The sequence below is a fragment of the Dermochelys coriacea genome, chromosome 20 (genome assembly GCF_009764565.3).
Source record: "Dermochelys coriacea isolate rDerCor1 chromosome 20, rDerCor1.pri.v4, whole genome shotgun sequence".
NCBI classification, from domain to species: domain Eukaryota; kingdom Metazoa; phylum Chordata; order Testudines; family Dermochelyidae; genus Dermochelys; species Dermochelys coriacea.
This window is the reverse complement of record NC_050087.2, coordinates 2,611,535-2,623,842: the sequence shown is the minus strand read 5'-3', so window position 1 is coordinate 2,623,842 and position 12,308 is coordinate 2,611,535. Positions and strand designations below refer to the sequence as shown.

The 12,308-nt window shown below is 60.3% G+C and overlaps 1 protein-coding gene across 1 annotated transcript; it reads left to right on the top strand.

The window, feature by feature from the left end:
- Nucleotides 1-1,354: 1,354 nt before the first annotated feature.
- Nucleotides 1,355-6,447, top strand: LOC119846062 (major intrinsic protein of lens fiber). The gene is given in 8 exon segments (XM_043506524.1): nucleotides 1,355-1,497; nucleotides 1,500-1,741; nucleotides 1,743-1,769; nucleotides 4,133-4,296; nucleotide 4,536; nucleotides 4,864-4,944; nucleotides 5,655-5,778; nucleotides 5,781-6,447. Coding segments are annotated over 8 exon segments (903 nt in total). The 5' UTR covers nucleotides 1,355-1,400; the 3' UTR covers nucleotides 5,948-6,447.
- The last annotated feature ends 5,861 nt before the right edge of the window (nucleotides 6,448-12,308 follow it).

The window sequence follows — 12,308 nt, the reverse complement described above, 5'->3', positions numbered from 1 at the left end:
CGCTGAGTAACCTTCCTGGCAACAACAGGTCCATGAATGGGCTGCAAAGTGCTGAGAGAGACAAAATCCCACCTTGGGGGGATGGGTAGAGGGAGATGGGAAGGGCACAGCATGGGCCTGATCCTGAAGCCCCCAGGGGACTGATCCGGGGGGGGTGCTTCAGATGGAATGGGGTTTGACCTCGTGACTCCAGCTTGGGGTGGGGATCCAGGCAGTGGCGCGGGAGGAGGGCTCAGGCCTAACCCTGGCCCCTCCGCTCAGGGTAACACCAGTCACCCAGTGCCTTGCCAGAACCCCACCCTGGCAGTCCTGAAGGCACTGGGCGCTGCAGGGGTGCGGAGAGCCTGCCTGGCTCAGGGGTCAGCAGGGCAGGGCAGGGCAGGGCAGGGCAGGGCAGGGCAGGGGCGGCCCTCGGGGTTTTGTTGCCCAGGGCCAAGAGAAAAAAAAATCTTCCCAATTTTGGTCCCTGCCAGATGCTGATGTGGTGCCCCCAGACTGGCACCGCTGGCAAGAGCCACCAAGACATGGCGCGGGGCCACAGGGTGTAGGTAAGGGCAGGACATAAGAGGGGCGGGCAGCATGCCCCCAGCTCCCTGCCCCGTGCCATGGTCCCAGCAGCTGCTCTCCTGCTCCAAGAGGCACAGGTATAACGCCGCGTTTCTCCTGGGCGGTCGTGAGGATGTCAGCATGGAGGAGACAGGGCCTGGCCACCAGGCTGGGTCGTTTGGTGTCCCAAGGGCCTCAGACTGCCCACAGGATGGGGCCAGCAGCACCCTCCCCCTCACAGTCTGGTGGTTCCCCATAGGGATCGTGCTGCCCCAACGCTTGCTCCAGATAACCCAACCCCCCTCGGCCCATTGCGAGCCCATAATACCCCCTTTGCCTGGCATCTACCGCCCCCCCACACTTTGCTGGACGCCAGTGACAAGGAGACCCTGATTCCCCCACAGGATAGGAGAGGTGACTCTGGGGGGCAGCTCTGTCTGTCCCCCCAGCCCAGCCAGAGCGACAGTCTTGAGCTCTGCCCCTTCTTTGGGTGGCGGGGAGCGGCTGAATTCTGGGTCGCGCGGGACAGGAGGGCCCTTCCCAGGGTGGGGGGGGCAGAGGAGGGGTCCCTGAAAGATGTCGCCCCCCCGATTCCTCCCCACCCCGAGTCCCTTCTGCATCCTGTCCCTCCCTCTTGGCATCAGCTGGGGAGGGGGAGCCTTTATACAGCTGAGCACGGCCCCATCCTGGCTGCAGGCAATGACGGGGTTAAGAGTCCCAGTCCCGAATCCCACCTCCTGGGCTGGACCAAGGGCCCCATATAAACCCCCCAGCCTGGGCGTCCCCCCGTAGAAAGGAGCCAGAGCCGGTGGGGGCAGTGAGTTTGCAGGCGCGGCCCGGCCCGCGCCCCCCCCATGCCCCCCGCCATGTGGGAGGTGCGCTCCCCCTCTTTCTGGAGGGCCGTCTTCGCTGAGTTCTTCGCCACCATGATCTACGTCTTCTTCGGGCTGGGGGCTCGCTGCGCTGGGGGGTTGGACCCCTCAACGTGCTGCAGGTGGCCCTGGCCTTCGGGCTGGCCGCGGCCACCCTGGTGCAGGTGCTGGGCCACGTCAGCGGGGCCCACGTCAATCCAGCCGTCACCTTCGCCTTCCTCGTGGGCGCCAGCTCCCTGCTCCGCGCTGTCTTCTACATGGTGGCCCAGGTGCTGGGCGGGGTGGCCGGGGCGGCCGTGCTCTACGGGCTCACGCCGGCTGCCCATCCGCGGCAACTTGGCACTCAACACGGTAACCTGGAGGGGAATGCGGGGGCTCCTTGTTGCTGGGGGTGCCGGGACCGGGGCTCAGGACCCTGGTGGGAGGAGGAGGGGCTCAGGAGGGGCTTGTCTTTGGGGGTTGGGCTGGGGTAGGACCAGGAGACGGGCTGGGAAAGGACCCCACAGTGGGGCTGAGGGGAACCCCAGATCCTGGGGGAGCAAGGGTCCTGACCTCACAATGCCCCCATGAATAGATGGTGGTTTATGGGGCTCAGACCAACCCTGCCCCATGTCCAGCTACAAGGGACCAGAGCATGTGAGTCGCTCCCCATGCTGGGCACAGCCGTCATCCTATTCCAGCCTGGACCTGGCGGCTGCCTACGCCACGAGCCGTGGGCCCCGCGCGGGAGGAACGAGCACCTAGGCCCCTCCGTGCCACGTCACCCCCCAGAGCCACGTGGCAACCAGTGCTGGAGTCTGTGAAAGGGCTGGCTTTGAGGGAGTCAGCACCGTCAGGACTCCTGGGTTCCCTCCCTGGCTCGGGAAGGAGACCTAGTGGTGAGGGTGGAGGAGTGGTTCCCAAGGCAGGGAGTGATTTGGGGGTGCCAGAGCAGGGTGAGGTGAGGGTCCGCGCTACAGGGCAGGAGGATCCCTGGGGGCAGGGGGAGCTGTCTCCCAAGGCTGGCTTTGTGCCCCTAAGTTATCTTCCCTGGCCAGGCGAGACCCGACGGTCCGTGCCAGAGAGTCCGGACAGCCTGAGAGCTGTGCAGGGAGCTGAGCGCATGGGGCTTGGGAGACCCGAACCCAGCAGTGGGGCTCTTCCCCCTTCAGGGCCCCGCTGCAGCCACGCACTGGGAAACTGACGGGCCAGGAAGACAGCGGAGTAACGCTGCCCCCAATAGATGGGCTGCTGTCACACCAGTGGGGATCTCGAGCCCAGCGTCAGAGGGCCTAGAGTCACTCCTGACTCCGGAACAGCTGAGAACCACCTGCTGGCACCACAACAGGGATAGAATCACGCCACTGTCCCTGTGCGCCTCAGTTTTCTGGGGAGCCAAACCCTCCCTCTTCTGCTCCCAGCGCCAGCAGCGGAGCACGGACCTGCCTGCAGTTTTCAGCACGTCCCCCAACAGATCTAGTAAAACAGCAGATCCCTGCTGATCAGGCACTGTTCCCACCCGGTGCCTTCAGGAGACCGCAAAGCGGCTCAGTCCCCCAGCGCTGCCTCTGGCACCAGACAGAGCTGCTTATTCAGTGCAAGCGAGCGTGGCTGGGCGGGCGGTTGTGGATGCCTGGAAGAGTCCTGTCCTCCACTGACTTCATGTACAATTGTGTGTGTGTGTGTGTGTGTGTGTGTGTGTGTGTGTGAGAGAGAGACACACACACTCATCCTGCCCTTTTCTGGATCGGCAGTGGAACTGTTCTGTAGTGTGTCCTAGCCCCTGTGCAGCTGACCGGTAGTGGAGATTCCCCTTAGCACAGCAGGATCTGAGCTGCATCTCTGGGGAGCCCTGCATGGCCCGTGGCGTTCATCGTGGTGGTGCCGGCGAAGTGGATTTGTCATAGGCCCTAACACACCCCCCCCGCACCTTGATGCCCCTTTAAAGGCTGGGCCAGTGTGGGCCTCTGGGAGCTGTTTCCTCCTGTCCCCCCCAGGGGGTGCGTTTCCCATGTGCGGGGGTCTCTCCCTCCCGCCCTGTGCCGTCCACAGGACACTGGATTCTGCTTGCCCGAGGGCTGGGAAACCTGTGGCCCCCGGAGTCGCTGCAGGCTGCAGAGGGTCATAACACCAACACAGTCCCCGGCTCGATGAGCTCAGCTAGGGCCCCCCACCCCCAGGGTGTGGATGTGATATTCCCAGCCCAAGTGGCAGGCACCCTCTGCAGCCAACGTCTCCAGCCCTGGGAGGGCGAGTCGCTCAGCAGCACCCACTGTGGACAGGGGCTGGAATCACGGCAGCAGGAGGGATAGCTCAGTGGTTTGAGCATTGACCTGCTAAACCCAGGGTTAATGAGTTCAATCCTTGAGGGGCCATTTAGGGACCTGGGGCAAAATGGGGATTGGTCCTGCTTTGAGCAGGGGCTTGGACTAGATAACTCCTGATGGTCCCTTCCCACCCTGACATTCTACGATTCTAAGGCCGCTAACAGCATCTGGCAAGCATGGGGAGGGGGGTGCAGGAAACCTGGCTGGGCGTAGGCTAAGAGAGGTGCTGCAACGAGGGGCACAGTACTGACCGGGGACATTCGAATGGACCCCTACGTGGAGGGGAATGCTGGAAGCAGGGATTACACTGGGGAGGTTGCTCCCCCAGGTGCTGGGACGGGCACTGCTGATCCCAGCTAGATCCCTCTCTCTGTGTGTCATCCCCCCCCCCCCCCCCCGTCGCTGCAGATCCACCCCAGCGTGACCCTGGCCCAAGCCACCACCGTCGAGATCTTCCTGACGCTGCAGTTCGTCCTCTGCTTCTTCGCCACGTACGACGAGCGGCACGACGGGCGCACGGGCTCGGTGGCGTTGGCCATCGGCTTCTCCCTCGTTCTGGGACACCTCTTCGGGTAACGCACGCAGGATTCCCCCGCCCCGAGACCTGGGGCCCTGCTCCGTGGGGTCCTGGCGGCCGTGCCAGCCTGAGCTCATCCCATCAAGCGGTGCAAAGTGGAGACCCCCAGCCCAGGCCCGGAGGGCTCCAGCTGTTATGTAAATGAGGCAATGCCCTAATTTGCATATGCACAACCATGCCTCTTGGCCTTTGCATAAAACCTCTCCCACCACATCCCTATGGCTGGGGGATCAGAGTAGGGGCTATGCTATGACCTGGGCTGGGTCTCTGTGGTTGCAGCCCCCCCGCCCCGGCAGCAGGGTCTTTGGGGTGCCAGACTTACTATAGAGACCCCGTGGGGCCTAGAAATGGCTATGACTATAGAGAGGTGGGCTAGAGCGCCTCCTGGAGTGGGAGAGCCCTGGGCATAGCACCCAAAGTGACCTAACAAACCCTGCAGCTGGGGACCCTCAACCCCCTCCCATGGGTGCTCCACTCCCCTGCCCCCACTCCTGGGCCAGCCAGCACTGCAGGGGGGCTAGGATCTCGGGGGAACCTCATCTTCCCGCTGCCTCTCTTGCAGATGTACTACACAGGAGCCAGCATGAACCCTGCGCGGTCCTTTGCCCCCGCCATCATCACCCGCAACTTTGCCAACCACTGGGTAAGGAAGGGGCAGCAGACAGGGTGTGCTGCTCCCCGCAGCCACATTCTTTTGGGTTCACACTGGCCATCGCAGGTCCCTGGTGTCCTGGCCTGCTTCCCAAGATGCCTCATCCTGAGGGTTCAACCCTCCTTCATGCCCTGGCCTGCACGCTCATGCAGCCATTAAACAGCTGCCATGTTCCACCCCAGAGATGGCTGCATTTCATTGCTGGGTGGAACAATCCCTGTACAAACAAGTACCAATCCTCTCCCCAGAGGGGGCTGCAGATCAGTGCTGGGTGGAATGATCCCTGTATAAACAGCTGCCATGTCCCCCCCAGAGAGGGCTGCATTACAGTGTGCTGCGCTGTTCCCTGCTGGGTGGACTGAGAACAGCTCACTGCTGGTGTCTTGGGTCTCATCAAGCCAGCTCAAGCGGCATTTCAGAGCAGCGGGCTCTCCCCCCACATCCACTACCATGAATTTCAGGGATGAAACAAGACGGAGAGATCTGGGGGGTGGGGAGCTGCTCCCGGGGACTGCAAAGGAAGGGGACAGAGAGAAATCCAGGGTGACAGGGAGGCTCCCGCAGCAGCGGGTGGGGGTGGAGAGTGCGTGAAGGGACAGGAGGTCGAAGCAGGGGGTGGGGCGCGGGTTGTTCAGGGATGGACGAACCCCCCCCCAAAGGCTCTGCCTAATCCCTGCGCCCCTTGTGCCTCCTCCCCCCAGGTGTACTGGGTCGGGCCCATCCTAGGGGCCACGCTGGCTGGCCTCCTCTACGACTTTGTCCTCTGCCCCCGGATGCGGGGCCTGGCCGAGCGGCTCGCCATCCTCAAAGGCGAGCAGACGGCAGAAGGCCAGGCCCCCTGGAGTCCCCCGGGGAGCCCATGGAGCTGAAACGCAGGCACGATAAAGAGGAGCCCGGGCAGCGCCCCCCTGACACGCTGCGCCCCCGGGGCGGGGACGGAACCAGCGGCAAAGCCTGGCCCAGTATCCGGACTGTAGTTCTGACTGGCCAGTAGGAATCACAGCGGAGGGGAGATGGAAGGGACTGAATGTGCTGCGCTCACTCACGGGGGATGTAAGGGGAATCCGGGGGACCCGCGGGGGGCGGCAGGAGGGGGGTCCGGTATCTCTTTGTTGTTGTTGTTTTTTTAATTTAATTCTCTCTCTTTTTTTTTTTTTTTGCTGTGATAAAACCTTGGAAATAATTGTACTTGGTGCTGGGGATGCCCCCCCCGCCATGGAACTGCCCCCAGGGTCCAGAACTGCCCCCATGTGTGGGTGCTTTTGTGTGTGCGACCGGGGGAGGGGGAAGGAAAGGGTTAAACTAGATCTATGCCCCCACAGCTTTCCCTTACCTGCCCCCCCCCCGGTGTGTCAATCCTGACAGTGAATTTAATTCTCCATCCCCCCAAAAAAAACCCTTTTTGGAGGCAGTATAATCTAGCGGTTAGAGCAGGGGGGGCTGGGACTCAGGACTCCTGGGTTCTATTCCCAGCTGAGGAAGGGGATTGAGGTCTATTGGGTTAATGGGGGTGGGAGCTGGGAGTTCTCTCCATGGCTCTGGCAGTGGAGTGGGGTCTAGTGGTTACAGTGGGGGGGGGGCTTGGAGTCAGGACTCCTGAGTTCTATGCCCAGCTCTCTCGTTGCCCTTGGGTGAGTCAGGCCCCTCCGTACCTCAGTTTCCCCCTCTGTCAATGGGGATAAGAACACTGCCCTGCCTCCCCGGGTTGGGTTGGGAACCTTTGTTCAGCAATGTGTCGGGAGGAGCCTTCAGACTGAGCTTGGAACCGGGATCTGTGGAAGCCGAACCCCAGCTCTGCCCCAATTCCGTTCTGCAGCCTTGGGCCAGTCGCTTTGCCCCCCAGTCACTGTCCCTGCCTGTTAAATGGGGACGATGCTGGGGGAGGAGGTGGGCTTAGTCCCTGCTGGTGGGGAGGGAAGGGGGCTCAGACCCTGGCCTGCCAGAAGTGGCGTGAAAAGCATGCACTGTCCCTTTAAGTGTTCCGCTGTGTGAACAGTTTGGGTTCTGTTCCCAGCTGTGCTGCTATCTCATGGTGGGCCTGGCCCGCCCCCTTTCAATGCCTCAGTTTCCCTGATCAGTAACTGGAGATTAAGGCTACGTCCCAACCTCACAGGGCGTGTCCATAAAATCCTGACACCGAGGAGGGCCGCTAGCTCTGTCCCTCCCCACGCTGCCCACAGCCCCCTTGAGCAAACAGACCTTTTGGGGGCCCTGTGTCCCAGCCCCGCTGATTCCCCCAGCCGCCACCCCTTACTTCCGCACTGCACACGGTAGGAAACCTGCAGGAGCGATGGTACAATAAGACCAAACTGTTGTAGCGACAGGCCAAGTGGGTGGGGGGAAGCAGCAGATGTAATATATCTTGGCTGGAGTAAAGCTTTTGATGCAGTCCCATGTGACATTGTCGTGAGCAACCTAGGGAGCAGTGGTCGACATGAAACTACCATACAAAAGACAGACCAGCCTCGGAGAGTAGACATCCATGGTTCGCTGGGGGGCGCAGCTAGGGAGTCCCACGGGGCCAGTCCTGGCTCCGGTCCTTGTCAATATTTTCATGAACGGCTTGGATAATGGGGCGGAGTGTGCGCTTATCAAATCTGCCGACAACTCCAAGCTGGGGGGGGGGCGGCAAGGGTGGGGTTGGAATTCAAACTGAGCTCAAGATGTCGGAGGACTGGGCTGAGAACAAGATGAAATTCCACAAAGACAAGGGCAAAGGAGGAGAAATCGAATGCACCGCTACAAAAGGGGACTCGCCGGCTGGACGGGCGTGGGGGTCACAGGTCGAAAATGAGCCAGCGGCAGGACTGTCACTCGGGTGTGTTAACAGGAGCCTCGTCTGTGGACATACTAGAGTGAGTCCAGGGAGAGCAGCAAAACTGAGCCAAGGGCTAGAAACCCAGATCTACGAGGAAAGGTTAAAACTCCGGGTTTGATCTTGAGAAAAGTGCACCGAGGTGGGAGCTGGTACGTTTTTTTCAGGACTGTTCTACCGAGCATAGGGATCTCCACGTCCGCCAAAGGCAGGACAAGAAGCAAAGGGCTCAATCGGCAGCCAGGGCGATTTAGGGCAGATAGTAGGAAAAGTTTTCCAATTCTCTGGAATCGGCTTGCAGGGAGGCTGGGGAATCCCCGTCACTGGAGGCTTTTAAGCACAGGTGGGACACGCACCTGTCAGGGCAGGTCTCTAGGGTCACTGGGACCTGCCTCAGCACAGGGGCTGGACGAGCCGGTTCCTTGCGTGCTTCGTATACCTCCGTCTTCCCTCGCCCAGCCCCCCTCGCTCTCCATGGGCACCCGCCCCTCTGCCTGCATCTCCTGTGCTTTGTCTTACCGGGCGTGGCTTTCACCCCGCCCCAAACGGGCCCTGGGGCCCTGCAGGCTCTAACGCCCTCCTGAGGTGCCCAAACCCCACCTGCCCCTGGAACCGTGGCTGCAGCGCCCCTTAGTGGCAGAGACAAGACAGGGCACCGTTGGGATTCCTTAGTGAGGCAGCTAGACAGAGACAACCTGGGGGTTCCCTCCGGCTGCCAGGTGCCACCCTGCACGAGGCCTGTGTCTTGTGGGGCACTTACAAATGTTCGTGGAGGAATGATACATCAGTGGCTATTAGCCAAGAACATCAGGGACACAAGCCCACATGCTCTGGGTATCAGCTCTGACTGCCAGAAGCTGGGACTGGCTGACGAGGGATGGATCAGTCAAAATTGCCCTGTTCCGTTCACGCCCGCTGAAGTGGTTGGCACCGGCCACGGGCAGAGGCAGGACACTGGACTGGATGGAGCATTGCTCTGCCCCAGTGTGGCTGTTCCTAGGGCCTAAAAGTGTGGCTGGATTGGATGCTTCACGCTGGGTCATGGGGCTGGGTCAATGAGGAGCCGGAGGCCTTGAATCCACACTCGGGGCAAATGGGCGCAGCTGCCTTTAAAACTCTGACCCTAGAACGGCCCTGTCCATTGCAAAGCTGGAATGAGTTGTAGTTTCAATGCCAGTCGGGACTCAGGTCTCTCCAAGGCCTGGCCTGGCCTGAGGGAAAGGGGCTGTGGATCCTAGCAGAGGTAGGGCCGGATCCTGCTTTTACCAGTGTGAATCTGGAGTAGCTCCACTAAGCGAATCCAGGGCAGAAACAGGTCTCCTCGGTCAATCAGCCCCTGCAGGAGTTGGGGCAGCCGGTAGCATCTGTACCTGGTGCTCTGGAATTGGGGCTGCAACAACAGCATGGCTGCGGGAGGGGGGGCAGGGGGAGCCCCATAGGGCTGCAGCTGCTCCCTCCCTGCACAAGACTGGGCGGTGGGGCGGGGGGATGCTGGGCTTGACACTAGACCCCACCTCCAAGGCCACAAGCCCCAGGCAGATTGTCCTGCAGACTGCTGGAGCTGGGGTCCCTGCTAAGGGGTCTCGTAGAAACCTCCCCCCTCCATTAACTCTTTCCGTGCCAGTCCCTGGCTCCCAGCGCATCCCAAACCGGCTCCGAATGAGCACGCAACAGTTTTGCACGCCCAATTTTGCATGGGTCCAGACACCGACACAAGGGGCAGGGCAGGGTGAGAATCGGGCCCAGGCATAAAGCGTGTGGGGTGGGAGTTACGCATGGGGAGGTGGGGAGTATCTCCGCTGGCGTGAGTGATGCGCTGAAGGACTTGTCCCTGGCCCTCTCTCCCCTCAGCATGGCTTTATGGGGGGGGGGAGAGCAAAGGGACTACTGGGCTCCATTTAGATCCATGTGCAGGCAGTGGTCTGATCCCTTAAAGCCACAGCGCCGCATTTCATCCCGGGGCATTCCTGCCCACCCACCCCAACAGCGGCCGAGCTCCCTAAGCCAGAAGAGGCAGCACCGGGAATGCTCTGAGCTCAGCTTCTTGCCAACAGGGCTTGTGTTTGTTCAGTTTCCTTTTCAAATAAAAAAGAATGAACTAAACAAACAAAACAAAACAAAACAAAACAGGGAATAAAAGTGCTGTGTGGAAAGAATGACACCCGCCCGTCCTGCACTGGTCAAGCCACAGCCCAGGCTACAGGGGTCCAGCTGCCCCCTCTCCTCCCATCACCTTCCCTCTGGGTTTTGCACCAGCAAAATGGAAGTTAGGTGCCTAAATACCTTGGGCAATCTGGGCCTTAGCATCTCTGTGTCTCAATTTCACATCTGGGATAACAGCCCTGCCCCACTTTACAGGGGCATTTGCAATGACCAATGTAATTGCAAGATACTATGGGTAGTGGTGGGGGGCCAGATAAATACCATAGATAGCTACTGGGTTACTCCTCAGGGAATTCTGTGCCACTGCGCACACGCAGAATTCATGTCCCCCCTGCAGATTGCTTTGCTTCTCTGCAGAAAAATGCCTTTCTGATGGGGATGCAAAGGGAAGCTGCAAGAGCAGTCACGCGCCCCTCCCCAGCAGAGCGAGTGCAACATTTTGGGCACCCGAAGCAGCTAGCACAGACATAAATCACTGCAAGGGGGCAGGGCTGGGGACACCCTGCTGGTGGCTCCTATCCTGTGCTGGGCTCAGCTGCTAGTCTTGGCTAGGCTGGGGGTGGATGGGACTTTTTTTTCCCTGTAAGGAGTGGTCGGGCCGGGTCAGACCCAAACCCAGAAACCTCCCCTGGCTACAGGAAGCTCCAACCCCTGCACCTGCTTCCTGCCCACATCGTTCCTCAGTTGCAGGGGGAGAGGTCACCATACAGGGAGTGCACCCTGTCTGCCCAGCCCTCATGCATCCAGACCCCCCCATACCTGGATTCCCCACACCCAGAACTCCCCACTGAGCCCCCTGCACCCGAACCCTCACCTCACTGATCCTCACCCTGTCCAGAGTCCCTCTGCGCCCAGACCCCCCCGCCAAGTCCCACCCCCCTGCATCAGGACCCCCACCCCTGCACCCAGACCAATCGCCACTAAGCCCCCACACTCAACCCCCTGCATCTGGATCACCCCAATGAGTCTCCCATAACTGAACCCACACCCCACTGAGGCCCAACCAACTGCACCCAGATCTCCACCCCACCAAACCCAAGTCTCACAACACCTGGACCCCTCCCACTGAGCCCTCCACACCCAGACACCCCCCCCCGCGCTGAGCCCTTCACACCCAGACCTCCCACCCCCCTGCTGAGCTCCAAACATCTTCACTTGGACCCCTCTGCAGAGTCCCATTTCTCTTGCACCTGGAACCCTCTAATGAGTCCCTGTGCGTCCAGATCTCCCCCACACCCGGACCCTCCAAAGAGCTGCCTGCACACAAATTACCCCACCCAGAACCCTCTCACCCCACGCCGGGATCCCCCCACACTAAGCCCATCCACACTTGGATCTTGGTGGGCTGAGCCTGCCTGCCCCATCAGGGGCCAGGGCTGGGCTTGTGTGCAAGACTCTGTCCTTCTCCTTGCATCCAATGAAGTGAGCTATAGCTCACGAAAGCTTATGCTCAAATAAATTTGTTATTCTCTAAAGTGCCACAAGTCCTCCTTTTCTTTTTTTGTGCCTCTCCTTTGCTATCTTGGTGCACCTGGCATAAAGGGGCAGGGCCCGTGGGGGGTGTCAAGGCCAGGTGCAGCCTCACCACTCAGTCCATGTGTGTGTAGGGGGACTATAGGGTGATTTCCCACCTCCGTGCAGCCAGTGGCCCTTCTCCTTACACACTCATCTCCTCTTGCACACCTACCTACCACTGCCGCACAGGACGCTCCACATTTATTTATTGATAAATAAAATATGCAGAATTGTAAACTATTGTGCCCAGCATTTTATTTTTTTTGGCGCAGAATTCCCGCAGGCATAAACCTCACCCCTCCTGGCAAACTCTCCTTGCACACTTACCTCCCCCAGCACACATCCTCTTGCATATTCTCCCTTCACAGTCAAACCCCTTGCACTCACATCCTCCTCACTGCACACACATATCTCCTGGCACACACACATCTCCTAGGACACAACACTTGCACATTCATCTCCTCTTGCACACTCATCTATCACAGCACATACCCCTTGCACGGTCATCTTTCCTAGTGAAAGACCTTGCACACACACCCCACCTTTCTCCTTGCACGCTCATCTCCTCTCGCACACTCACCTCTCCCAACACACACAGCCCTTGCCCAGGCACGCTCCTCCTTGCACGCCCCACATGCGTTACCCTGCCTGGGGCTCTGGAGCAGCCCATTCCTGGGGTAGGGGTGTGCATTCACACACCCCCTTCCGGGGGTGGTTCGCTCCATAATCCTGCGCCTCAGGAGGGAGGGGACTGGCCGGCTCTCTTAAAAGGGGCAGGGGCCTTATCCCGCTTTGTGGTCCCCCAAGAAAGGGAGACCGTGATGGGGGCATTCAGAGCAACCTCCCCTCCCCGGCCGGGGAG